Source organism: Cherax quadricarinatus, chromosome 86, assembly GCF_038502225.1.
Source record: "Cherax quadricarinatus isolate ZL_2023a chromosome 86, ASM3850222v1, whole genome shotgun sequence".
Lineage (NCBI taxonomy): Eukaryota > Metazoa > Arthropoda > Malacostraca > Decapoda > Parastacidae > Cherax > Cherax quadricarinatus.
In genome coordinates, this window is record NC_091377.1 from 10,200,827 (window position 1) to 10,213,690 (window position 12,864).

Genomic DNA, 12,864 nt, shown 5'->3' on the forward strand with positions numbered 1-12,864 from the left:
ACTACAGGCAGCACACTCCACCAATATTCAAAACACTCAACCTACTCACCATACAAAACATCCATACTTATTATTGCACTTATTACATACATAGAACACTTAACTCTGATATTAACCCTCCCCTCAAACATCTCCTTGCCAACCTCAACAGAACACATGACCATAACACAAGGCACAGATCACTCTTTGATGTTCCTCGTGTCCATCTCACACTATGCAAAAACTCAATGCACATAAAAGGCCCTAAAATCTGGAATTCATTACCTGTAAATATAAAAGAAACACTACCTGTTTATAAATTCAAGTCTCTTCTCAAAGATCACTTACTCACCCAAAACCAAATAAATACTGAATAACTGAACCTTATAAATTGTACATCTTAAATGTTTCTCACAATTATATCACATAAATGTTAAACCTAAAACCCAATCTAACTTTATTATTTTTTAAATACACTACCTAACAGAATACTCCATTCTACTGAATGTACAACAATGCATACAACCATATGACCTGTCTTTGTAATACTCATTTGTGCTTTATAGTAATCTGTTTACATTAAAGTTTTATCACTGATGTCATCATTGCTTAGTTAATCTTAAGTTAATTTTAAGCCAGCCCGTAATGCTATGCATAGTATAAGTGGCTTTGGCATGCTGCTCTTATCTGTATTTTTTTGTACCTCTGTATGTGTGCTCAAATTGTTAATAAATAAATAAATAAATAAATATATGGTATGAATTTGGAGAAATAAGATAAATATTCCTAGGGAGGCGCTGGCCATATTTAAATTCCCCGCCACAAGCCCCTCACACCAGTCTTATAGTGGGATTTACGAAAATATACATTAACTCTATCACTCTCTCCTATTTATTTTCGAATTGATTTTAATTAAATAAATTTCACTCGCTATAGGTGCTAAAAATGAGTGATTTTTGGTATTTTGTATATTTTAATGTTTACTAATCTGGTTGTCAACAAATCTTGCAGTGGTGAGTCCAGCAAGATTTTTATCTATTTTTACCATTATTTTGGTGGTATTGTATGGCGTAGGGAGTATATTACAACCCATTAATGTTCCTGGTTCATGTGGCAGCCACTTACAGACATTTTATAACCTCAAAAAAGAGTAATTGTCTGAGAAAGAGTGGACAAATGTGAGTGATGTATGGGAATGATGGCGCTGTGCTGTCTACCTTGTGTCTACCTGCTGTCTACCTGATGTCTACCTTGTGTCTACCTGCTGTCTACCTTGTGTCTACCTGCTGTCTACCTTGTGTCTACCTGCTGTCTACCTTGTGTCTACCTGCTGTCTACCTTGTGTCTACCTGCTGTCTACCTTGTGTCTACCTACTGTCTACCTTGTGTCTACCTGCTGTCTACCTTGTGTCTACCTGCTGTCTACCTTGTGTCTACCTGCTGTCTACCTTGTGTCTACCTGCTGTCTACCTTGTGTCTACCTGCTGTCTACCTTGTGTCTACCTGCTGTCTACCTTGTGTCTACCTGCTGTCTACCTGTTGTTTACCTTGTCTACCTGCTGTCTACCTTGTGTCTACCTGCTGTCTACCTGCTGTTTACCTTGTGTCTACCTGCTGTCTACCTTGTGTCTACCTGCTGTCTACCTTGTGTCTACCTGCTGTCTACCTTGTGTCTACCTGCTGTTTACCTTGTGTCTACCTACTGTCTACCTGCTGTCTACCTTGTGTCTACCTGCTGTCTACCTTGTGTCTACCTGCTGTCTACCTTGTGTCTACCTGCTGTTTACCTTGTGTCTACCTACTGTCTACCTTGTGTCTACCTGCTGCCTACCTTGTGTCTACCTGCTGCCTACCTTGTGTCTACCTTGTGTCTACCTGCTGTCTACCTTGTGTCTACCTGCTGTCTACCTTGTGTCTACCTGCTGTCTACCTTGTGTCTACCTGCTGTCTACCTTGTGTCTACCTGCTGTCTACCTGGTACATGACCTCTACTTCGGTACTAGGAAATATCTCACACCCGAGAGAGCCTAGGTTCGATCCCCGGCGTGACCAGGACATGGAATATTTTTTTTTTTCCATGGTTGCTAGATGATATTTTATACTGATCATTTTTACCCAACTGAAAATTTTAGACGCTAATATTTTTTTTTTTTTTACAGATTGATATTTTACTCAAAAGTGGATTTTTCTAATAGATTTGTTGAGTTTTTTCCCTCCAGAATGTGACCCACAGTATATTGGGCTGTGAGATCAAGAACCCCAGTGGAAAACAAGGACCCCAATGGAAAACAAGGACCCCAGTGGAAAATAAGGACCCCAATGGAAAACAAGGACCCCAGTAGAAAACAAGGACCCCAGTGGAAAACAAGGACCCCAATGGAAAACAAGGACCCAGTGGAAAACAAGGACCCCAGTGGAAAACAAGGACCCCAATGGAAAACAAAGACCCAGTGGAAAACAAGGACCCCAATGGAAAACAAGAACCCCAGTGGAAAACAAGGACCCCAATGGAAAACAAGGACCCCAGTGGAAAACAAGGACCCCAGTGGAAAACAAGGACCCCAGTGGAAAACAAGGACCCCAGTGGAAAACAAGGACCCCAGTGGAAAACAAGGACCCCAGTGGAAAACAAGGACCCCAGTGGAAAACAAGGACCCAGTGGAAAACAAGGACCCCAATGGAAAACAAGGACCCAGTGGAAAACAAGGACCCAGATGGAAAACAAGGACCCCAGTGAAAAACAAGGACCCCAGTGGAAAACAAGGACCCCAATGGAAAACAAGGACTCTAGTGAAAATCAAGGACCCCAGTGGGAAACAAGGACCCCAGTGGGAAACAAGGACCCCAATGGAAATAAGTCACTGACTTTTGGGGTTCTTGGCAATTTACATAAACTATGTATGATAATCATATTTGTGTGTACTTTTTCTTAAATAAGCTTACTTATCCTCACAAAAGTATCAGTCAGGCAAGATAAGATTTTGTTTGGATTTTTAACCCTAGGGTTAATAATCCAGAGTGTTAGTCACCAAGGATAAGTCAAGACAGTCGGTGAGTCATCGAGGACTGTGTTTTATTTCCATTGTGGTCCTTCAGTCTTGTCCCCCAGGATGCCACCCACACCTGTTAAATAACACCCAGGTACCTACTTACTGCTAGGTGAACAGGGACAGCAGATGGAAAAAACATGTCTTGCATTTCACCTATGCTGGTGATCGATTCCCTGAGGATGATATTAGCTAAGCCAGGAGAACATATGTTTGAATTGAAGCTTATTGTACAAATTTTTGATATTCTGCAACATCATACATGCTTTCCCCAAATGTTTATATTGTTAACAGTTACCCCAGTGGAAATAAGAAAAAATAATGAAAATTTGACACATGTTCAACATCTGGGTATCTTTATTGTAGACATTTCACCAATACAAATTCAAGGATATACGTATTTGGAATGTAGTAGAACTGTATACAAAAGATGAGATAGTAATAAGAGAGGTCCCTTGATGCCAGTGAGGTGCTCTTGATCCAAAGAATTGGACCTGAACTTCTTTTCCTTGGATTGAACCCAGTTGCCTCCCATTTCCCAGGAGCTGTACAACCCCCTACAGGTTTAGTTCTCCCAAATTAATTTAATAATGTAATGAGTATCAACAGTTGGCCAATACAATCCCTGCTTACCTTGCATTGGTAAGTTTATTTAGGTACAGGTGTGCATAAGTACAGTTATCATACATAGTAACATATTGCAGTACCATCACAAACAGGTGATCTTAACAATGCAGAACAAGCCACATGGGAATGGAAATCTTTAGCTCAAGATCTTTCACACACTTGTGCATTGTCATGAGCTGTAGAATGTTGCTAGTCTTACAACATTGCATAGTTTTAGTTCAGGATATTTTGCACAAGAGTGCAAAATATCCTGAACTAAAGATTTCCATCCCAGTGTGACTTGTTCTGCAAGGTAACATGTGTAAATTACCCTGGATAACCCAAAAAAGTCAGTGACTTATTTTCATTGGGTCCTTGTGATATCTTATTAAATAGGTACAGATGTTAATTGACCTGTGGGTTGCATCCCTTGAAAATATAGACGATTATTATTATTATAAATGTATTCAGGGAAGCCAAGAACTTGTAGAGGTCATACAGCATCTGGGAAAATGGGGGGGGGGGCAATTAAATTTGATCCAGGGAAAGGGAGGATAGGTCTGATTCCTTGCATCAAGAGCCCCTTGAGGGGTAGCTTAGAGGAGAGAGCCTAAAGGACTCAAAAGGAACAGGTCACTGCCTGGATTTCTTGGGCTATCCTTGGTTAATGATTCCTTTCCCTAACCTGGCACTGGGTCATGATTCAGTGATGGGGTTTGAGAACCTTTGCCTGACTAAGCACCCAGCATACTCTGTTGGTTTTTGGCCAAATAAGCAAGAAAAAATTCCTTTTTGTCAAGGTTTGTCATGGCTTGTCACAAGTTATGACTCAGTGTGGATTATAGATGTGGTTTGTTCTGATGTAAGTGGACTTATGAGGCCACTGCTGATGCCTCTTTCTCTGATGCTTCTGTTGCTGATGCCTGTGCTGCTGATAGTGAAAAGGTTAAAATTGCAGGAGCTGTATTTTGCACAGTTCTGTAATGCTGACTATGAATATCAGTGTACAATGTTCAGTAATTTTTTCTATTTTTTTTTTTCAGATGGGAGATGTGGAAAGCAACAAAACTTCTGATGAAATAATAAATGAGCTTTTCAGTTCTCTAAATGTGCCTCTGTCACCAAAACTGTGTGAAATAGAAGAAAAATATGCCAAAAATGAAGTTATAAATATTGGGGACTCTGAAAATAGCGATGATTTCCCTGTGAACTTCGATGAAGAAAGTGACTCACTGTCTAGTGAGAGTGACGAGGAAGCAAAGGGTGCGTCGAGTGTAGTCCAAGACGAGACTCAGGATGGAAAGAATGAGAAGAGAAAATCAACAAAGAAGAAGAAAGACAAAAAGAAAAAGAAGAAGAAGCGCCGAAAAAAAGGAGATGGAGGGCGGCACAAACATAAGAAGAGGAAGAAAAAAGAAGGCAGTGAGACTCTTGAGGACGAGCAACTCTCCGTCAGCATCTTGCAAGATATTAAGGTCAGAAATCAAGCACTGATTGAAAAAATAATGGTGCAGGAAGAAATTAAAAAGGCACAATTGTCAGATGTAAAGGATAAAAACAGAAAAATGTCGGATGGAAAAGAAAGAGATAAAATTATGTCTGATGGCAAGGAAAAGGGCAAAAGCATGTTAGATGCCAAGGAAGAGAGCAAAAGTATATTAGATGCACAAGAAAAGAACAAAAATATGTTGGATGTAAAAGAAAAGGACAAAATTATGTTGGATATAAAAGAAAAAGACAAAAATGCATGTATGTCAGATATAAAAAAGAAAAATATACCGGATGTAAAAGAAAAAGAAAAAAATATATATTTAAAGGAAAAGGACAGTGTGTCAGATATAAAGGAAAAGGATAAAAATGTGTTAAATGTAAAAGAAAAGGACAAAGGAATGTCAGATGTAAAAGAAAAGGACAAAGGAATGTCAGATATAAAAGAGAAGGACAAAGGTGTATCAGATGTAAAAGAAAAGGACAAAGGTATGTCAATTGTAAAAGAAAAGGACAAAGGTATGTCAATTGTAAAAGAAAAGGACAAAGGTATGTCAGATTTAAAAGAAAAGGGCAAAAATATGCTGGATGTAAAAGACAAAGACAATATGTCGGCTGTGAAAGAAAAACATAAAAATATATCCCACTCCAAAAGCCCAAAGTTAAATGATAATTCTTCAGGAGGTGCTGAAGCAGACACTAAAAAAATTGTTAGTATATCAATATCCGATGTAGATAGCAAAGGAGAATTGCAAGGAAAGCTCTCTAAAAGTGACGAGACTGCGACCTCTAAGTCCAAATCCCCTGCATTACCCATTTCAAACTCTCTGAATAACGTTCATTTGAAATCGGAGAGTCTCTGCGGAGGCAGGCGAAAATATTCCGAGTCCAGATCAAGATCACGCTCCAGAGGTTCTAAATGTTCAAGATCACGTTCTAAGTCAAAATGCTATCAAAATAAGTCAAGAACACGATCGCCCATAGTTTCTGAAAGCAATAAGAGATCATCTCCAGTTTCAAGATCATTAACGCCAAGAGGCACGAAAAAACTGCGATCCTCTAAATCAGGCTCAAGGTCCTCTTCAAGACGAAGATCAAGGTCAAGGTCCGAAGGAAATTCAAGATCACGATCCAGAAGAAACTCAAATTCAAGATCAAGAAGAAATTCAGGTTCAAGATCTAGAAGAAATTCGGGTTCAAGATCTAGAAGAAATTCAAGTTCAAGATCCAGAAGAAATTCTGGCTCAAGATCCAGAAGAAATTCAAATTCCAGATCCAGAAGAAACTCTAGATCTAGATCCCATAGGAAATCAAGGTCAAGATCTCGCAGGAAATCAAGGTCGAGATCACATAGAAAATCAAGGTCAAGATCACATAAAAGATCAATATCGAAATCTCATAGATCGAAGTCGAGATCGCCTAAAAGATCTTCTTTTTCAAAAGAAAAATTTGATTTATTTGATAAATTAAGACAAAATTCAAATAAAATTACAGAGCTAAAAGGCTCTAATGATCAAAATAACGATTCAAAGACCACCCCAAGCCCTGGCATTGGCCTCAAGATACAGAATGGTTCTGGGGGTGTAATTGCACTGGACAGCATACCCCTCCCAATTCCACCCTCCACTCTTCCGGATCCCCGTTCCATCCCTCTACCTCAGCCAGTGACACTTGATGACTCTCTGAAGGAATCAAGGACAACAAATGGTGTAGACTTGGACCTGAAGGCCATCCCCATACCTTCCCAGTCTGGTGACTCTCCCAGTAAAGAGCAGGACAGTTGCAAGACCAAAGATGGCAACAAAATCAAGCAGGATGAAGGTACTGTATATACAGTATTTCATTTGACTTACAGGTAAAATAAATGACTAAAAAAAAAATTCTATGCTATTTAAATACAGTATGTAGTATAGTGGTAGATAATTTTTTGTATTTATAGAAAGTGTGAGGATTTTGTTTTATGACATGTCTGTTTTTGTTTGTGCACTATATTAAATGATTTCTGAAAAGGGGGGTAGTCATCTATAATCATCCCTTAGAGGTCCCATGACAGTAGAAGTGATACCTAATATAAATTAATTAGCTGTGAAGAATATCTTTCTAGTTTTTTATTCATTTTATGTTTCAGAGACCATATATCACTAGTTCTGTCATATTGATGTTACAGTAATAAGAAATAATAACCAGATTATATTGATGCCTACCTGTTTCTTGAATACATCAGATAACTGGTAAAGTTGCAAATTTCTGTTTCAGTTCATTATGTATTTACCTTTACTTTTTTGTGTATTCCTTAATACAGATGCTCCTCGCATTACGATGGATCTGCTTACCGTATTTCAGTTTTACAATTGTGTAATTTTTTTTTTGTATTGTATAGTACAGTACATTTATTGGTAGGATAAATTTGTATCCATTGATTTACTTTTCAGTACCGGCACTTAGTTACAGTAATTATTTGTTTATTTACTTATTCAATGACAGTAGTTATTTATTTATTTATTTGTTGAAAAAAAAAAATCACATTCATATTCAACTTATGATGTTTTCTACTTATGATGGGTTCATTGGAATGTAACCCCATCACAGGTCAAGGAGCACCTGTAGTTCTTATTTCTCCAATATTTCTTTTCCAATTTAGGAGGCCTAGCCTGAGACCAGGTTACAGGGTGATGTTTCCCAGAAACATTAACTGACAATAAATGGGCCTGTTGAGGTGGTTTGGCCATTTAGAGAGATTGGAACAAAGTAGAATGACTTGGAGAACATATAAATCTGTTGGGGAAAGAAGGCAGGGTAGGGGTTGTCCCCGAAAAAGTTGGAGGCAGGGGGTAAAGGAGGTTTTGTGGGCAAGGGGCTTGGACTTCTAGCAAGTGTGTTTGAGCGTGTTAGATAGGAGTGAATGGAGACGAATGGATTTTGGACCTGACGAGCTGTTGGGGTGTGAGCAGGGCAATATTTTGTGAAGGGATTCAGGGAAACCAGTTAGCTGGACTTGAGTGCTGGAAATGGGAAATACAGTGTCTGCACTTTAAAGGAGGGGTTTGGGATATTGGAAGTTTGGAGGGATGCCTAAGCTGTCATATCTGAGCACCTCTGCAAAGACAGTGATTATGTATGAGTGATGGTGAAAGTGTTGAATGATGATGAAAGTTGTTTCTTTCTTTTTGGGTCACCCTGTTTTGGTGGGAAATGGTCAGCGTGTTAAAAAAAATGCATTGAGCAAAATAGGTTGTCGTAGATTTATCATTTATCTTCCTGCTCCAGGTTCGGATAAAGCAAAAACAAAGACAATCATTATCAAGAGTCTTAAGGATAGCTTGGTGTTCCTGCAAGCTCAAGAGGAGGCTGAGCGGAGAGCTAAAGAAATAGCTGAGAATCAGGAGAATAGCACCGAAGAAACAGAAAAGAAAAGTGATACAGGTGTAGAAGACAAGGAGGAAGTTGAAGAGAGAGAAACAAGTGAAGAGAAAAATCATGTGGAGGATACAGAAGAAAAAGAGGTCTTAGAAGTAAAGAATGATTTAGTTGAAAAAAAAGTTGTGGTTAAGGAAAAAAGGGAGGAGATTGAAATTAAGGAGGAAGTAGTGGCAAGCAACACAGACAAGAAAATAGACAGTGTAGAGACAAAGAAAGATGAAGTGCTTGATAATGTGGATGTGGAGAAGAATGAAGAGCAGAAGGTTGATGACACAGCAAATGGTAAGCTTAGTTAATGTGTGTTTCTCTCTAGGGCTAGTGTTTTTCAGATTATATTCTATTTGAGAGTGAAAATAGTGGGATTTGGCTAAGGGTTCCTGTTATTGATTAATGGTTATTTTTCTGACTCATTCTTTTTTGCCTGAACTGGGCCAGTTTGATATTGTCGAATGGTCATTTCAAATCTATCATTTCAGAATCTATCCTCCTAAGCAAATGCTGGTACTGTGATTCAAAACTTTCACAAAAGCCATTATTATACTAAACTATAAATTTTTTAATTTAATTGTTATGCTTCCATGGTCTTTTTAGTGGTTTCCAAATTTTCTTTTAAACATCTAATCATAGTGTACCTTTATGTATAACTATATTATAATTGGCAAACTTTGAATAATTCACATTACCCAACGTAAACAATGAAGAGGAATTGGCTTATGCATACGACTATCCTTGCCCTTCATGCAGTAGAAGAGAACCAGTCCCATGGCACCTCTATTAACCCTTTTACTCTTTCGGTCGTATATACGTATACGTCTTATGAGCCAATGTGTTTGACGTATATATACTCAAAAATTCTAGCGGCTTCAAATCAAGCAGGAGAAAGCTGGTAGGCCCGCATGTGAGAGAATGAGTCTGTGTGGTCAGTGTGCACCATATAAAAAAAATCCTGCAGCACGCAGTGCATAATGAGAAAAAAAACTCCGACCATGTTTTTGGATTAAAATGCCGACTTTGAGGTGTATTTTCGTATAGTTTTTATGGTTATATTCTCGTTTTTGTAGTCACATTTGATAGAATGGAAAACATTTTATAGAAATAGAGGTGATTTTGATTGGTTTTACTATGAAATGGACCTTGTAATGGAGCTCAAAGTAGGGAAAATGTTTGATTTTTGCCGATGTTCAAGAGTAAACAAATGATGTCATTCTCCAATAAATGTCCAACTAGCCATTCTAATATGCAGTTATGAATGGGTTGATGTTATTTATACAATTATTACAATATTGCAGTAGTCTGCATAATAGTAAATCTTCAATTTTTTGTTTCAATAAAAATTCAAAATAGAAAGCAAGAGTAATATCAGAGGGGCCTGGAGACGTGACTGATGAACAAAGAAAATGTTATTTTAGAGCCAGGAATGTCTGCATTGTTCATTTTGGACCCTATTTTGAAACTGGCATATTTTTTAACTTGCATGAAATTGCCAACTTCTGACCACTTTATTGGGTAGTTGAAATCGGTAAATGGGCAGTTTCTTGTACTCAATCGATAAAACAGATGGAGTTTTAAAGAAATAATTTTGAGTTTGGTCCACTGGAACAGTGGAATTAGCCGAAAATAGAGCTCAAAGTGGGTGAAATCGCCGATTCTTAAATATCGCCGAGGTTGCCCACGAGAGCGTAGTTCCGTAAGTTTTCTATCAAATTTTGTACCTTTGGTGTCATTACTATCCGGAAAAGATTATCATTTCATAAGAACTTTTTTTTTTTCCTTCAACTATTTTGCAACACCAGGAGACACCTCAGGATTTGGAGTTGCGACAGTTAGAGGGTTAACCTCATTCAGGCCTACTGTGACTTGGTAGGCAATGCACTCATCTCTCACACTGAGTGTCCATGGTTCAATCCCTGGCTGGGATTGGGTATGTTTCCTTACACCTGTTGTCTCTGTTCACCTTGTAGTAAATTGGTACCTGAGCATTAATTGACTGGTGTGGGTTGCATCCTAGGGGACAAGATTGAAGGACCCCAATGTTGTAGACCACTGACTTTCTCAGGTTATCATGGGTGGACTGTATCCCCCACAGGTATGAGGGACTACGTACTATATTTCTTTCCTCAACCTTATCTAAGAAATATTAAAAAAAAAAAAGGAAAAACCTGTTTACATCATATATTAGGCCAAAATTGAAATATGCACCTACCTCATTGTGTCCACACTTTAGAAACATTTGGATCAGATAGAAAAATCCAAAGGAGAGGGAAAATTAATTTCAAGGTAAAAAAAAGTTGGAGTTATGATGAAAAGCTGAAAACACTAAAAATGCCATAATTGACTTATGGAAGGAAAAGGGAAGATATGACAGTGAAATATAAGATTAAAAAAAAGGCTGCAAAATTTTAACAAGATTTCTAGTACCTTTTAAAGGGACAACCAGAAGCCACAGATATAAATTTAAAAAAATGGAGTCAACGGGATAATGAGAATTTTTCTTTACAAATAGTGTGTTATAAGAATGGGGCAAATTGGAAGAGGAGGTAGTGTGTGTTACAACCATTGGAAATTTAAACAAAATATTATTGTGATCATACTAATGAAGACGGGACACCACGAGTATAGCTCTGCACCCATAGCTACAGATATGTAATTACAAATAGATGATCAAAGGTTATCAGTCTTTTGTCCTCTCAATGTATGTCTTTTAGCTAAATGGTATGAGTTCACTGTCTTTACATCACAATTTGTAACATCATGATATAGTGTGGAACATCACTTTGCACTTATAGTAGGTTCCCGGCCTCGTGCGATAAGTGAAAATCACTAGTGGGTGGAAAAGAGCCATTTTTTCATTATCGAATGCGTCTGTAACGCCTGATAACGTGTTACCATTATCATAAGTTAAGTGTTCAGTACAGCTAGGCATAAAAAAAAGCTAAAAAAGTATAATAAATATATAGTACATACATTAGTACTTACCTTAACATATGGCACCGGTTGCTCTTCCCTTATGCAACTGTTGTGCAAAAATAGTGGAAAAGTGGTCGAAGCACCGAACATAATGAACAGTGGCTCAATTGAAAGCCACCAAAAATGTGGAACACCGAAAAGAGGGTACCGAATACGCTGGTCCCTCCTGTATATTGTATTGTGCAGACACTGAACACTAACCACAAGTGGTGTTGAAATTAGGTGAAGTTTGTATAGTATTTGAGGTTCTCAAGGTAACTTAGTTTTGGTAGAATCTACTTAAATTCTCAATCTTTTCTATACTCAGTGGTAGCCTGCATCTGTTGGCTGAATGCCAGGTGTTCATTCCTTCACAACATTAATGCAAATATTGTTTTTTCGACCCCTCAAGGAAGGAGCATTGATGCCAGTGAGGGGCTCTTGATCCAAGGAACTGGAATTATCCCTCCCTTTGATTAAACCTGAATGCCTTCCATACTCCCAGGTACTATATGACCCCTGGAGGTTTAGTGCTTTCCTTTGATTAAAATAATGAATAAAAAATATTGTTATTAACCCTTTGAGGGTTAACAACGGACCCTGAGTTTGAAGCCAGGGTCCGTGCTGCAATTCTATGTGATGAGCTCAGCTCACTCAAATAAGCTGTCAGCAGTAAATTTGGGCCTAGATATGAGAGAATGGGTCGATGCAGTAAGTGTGCACCACATAAAACAAATCCTACAGCATGCAGTGCATACTGAGAGAAAAAACTGCAACTGTGTATTTGGTTTAAAACAACAACAATGCAGTGTATTTTTATGTCTTTTATGGTTGTATTCTCGGTTTCTTGGTCTCATTTGAAAGATTGGAGGATATATAAAGAAATAGACAAGATTTTGATGGGTTTTAGAACTGAAAAAAGCTTGAAATTGAGCTCAAAGTAGCAAAAAATGTTCGTCTTTTTTTTCCTACGTTCAAGAGTCAACTAGTCACGTCATGCATCCAATACATGTCAACTGGTGGGTCTGATATGCGTTCACAAATGCACTGATATTATTTATACAATTATTACAATATTTCATAGCAGTAACTCTTCTATTTTTTGTGTGAATAAAAATTATTTGTGTGTATAAAAAATCAAAATGGAATTCATGTGTAAAGCCTGCAAACATATCTAATGAACAAAGGAAATGTTATATTAGTGCCAGGAATGCCTGCTTATATTGAAATTGGCATATACAGTATTGAAATTTATATGAAATTGGCCAAATTACCAATTTCTGATCACTTTATTAGGTAGTTGAAATAGTTGATTGGGCGATTTATTGTGCTCAGTCGATGAAATGGAACACATACTAGTGAAATAGCTAAGAATTTG

The 12,864-nt window shown here is 37.9% G+C and overlaps 1 protein-coding gene across 4 annotated transcripts in view; it reads left to right on the forward strand.

Moving 5' to 3' along the window:
- Positions 1 to 937: 937 nt before the first annotated feature.
- LOC128703012 (uncharacterized protein DDB_G0287625) overlaps positions 938 to 12,864 on the forward strand; it is a 132,863-nt gene continuing 120,936 nt past the window's right edge. For 3 of the 4 annotated variants that reach the window (XM_070103626.1, XM_070103628.1, XM_070103629.1), the window contains exons 1-3: positions 938 to 992; positions 4,676 to 6,941; positions 8,388 to 8,822. In XM_070103626.1, coding sequence (XP_069959727.1) covers positions 4,676 to 6,941; positions 8,388 to 8,822 — 2,701 coding nt within the window. In that variant the 5' untranslated portion in view covers positions 938 to 992. Of the gene's footprint in view, positions 993 to 1,136; positions 1,158 to 4,675; positions 6,942 to 8,387; positions 8,823 to 12,864 lie in introns of those variants that run through there. The other variant, XM_070103627.1, reaches the window with a different exon arrangement.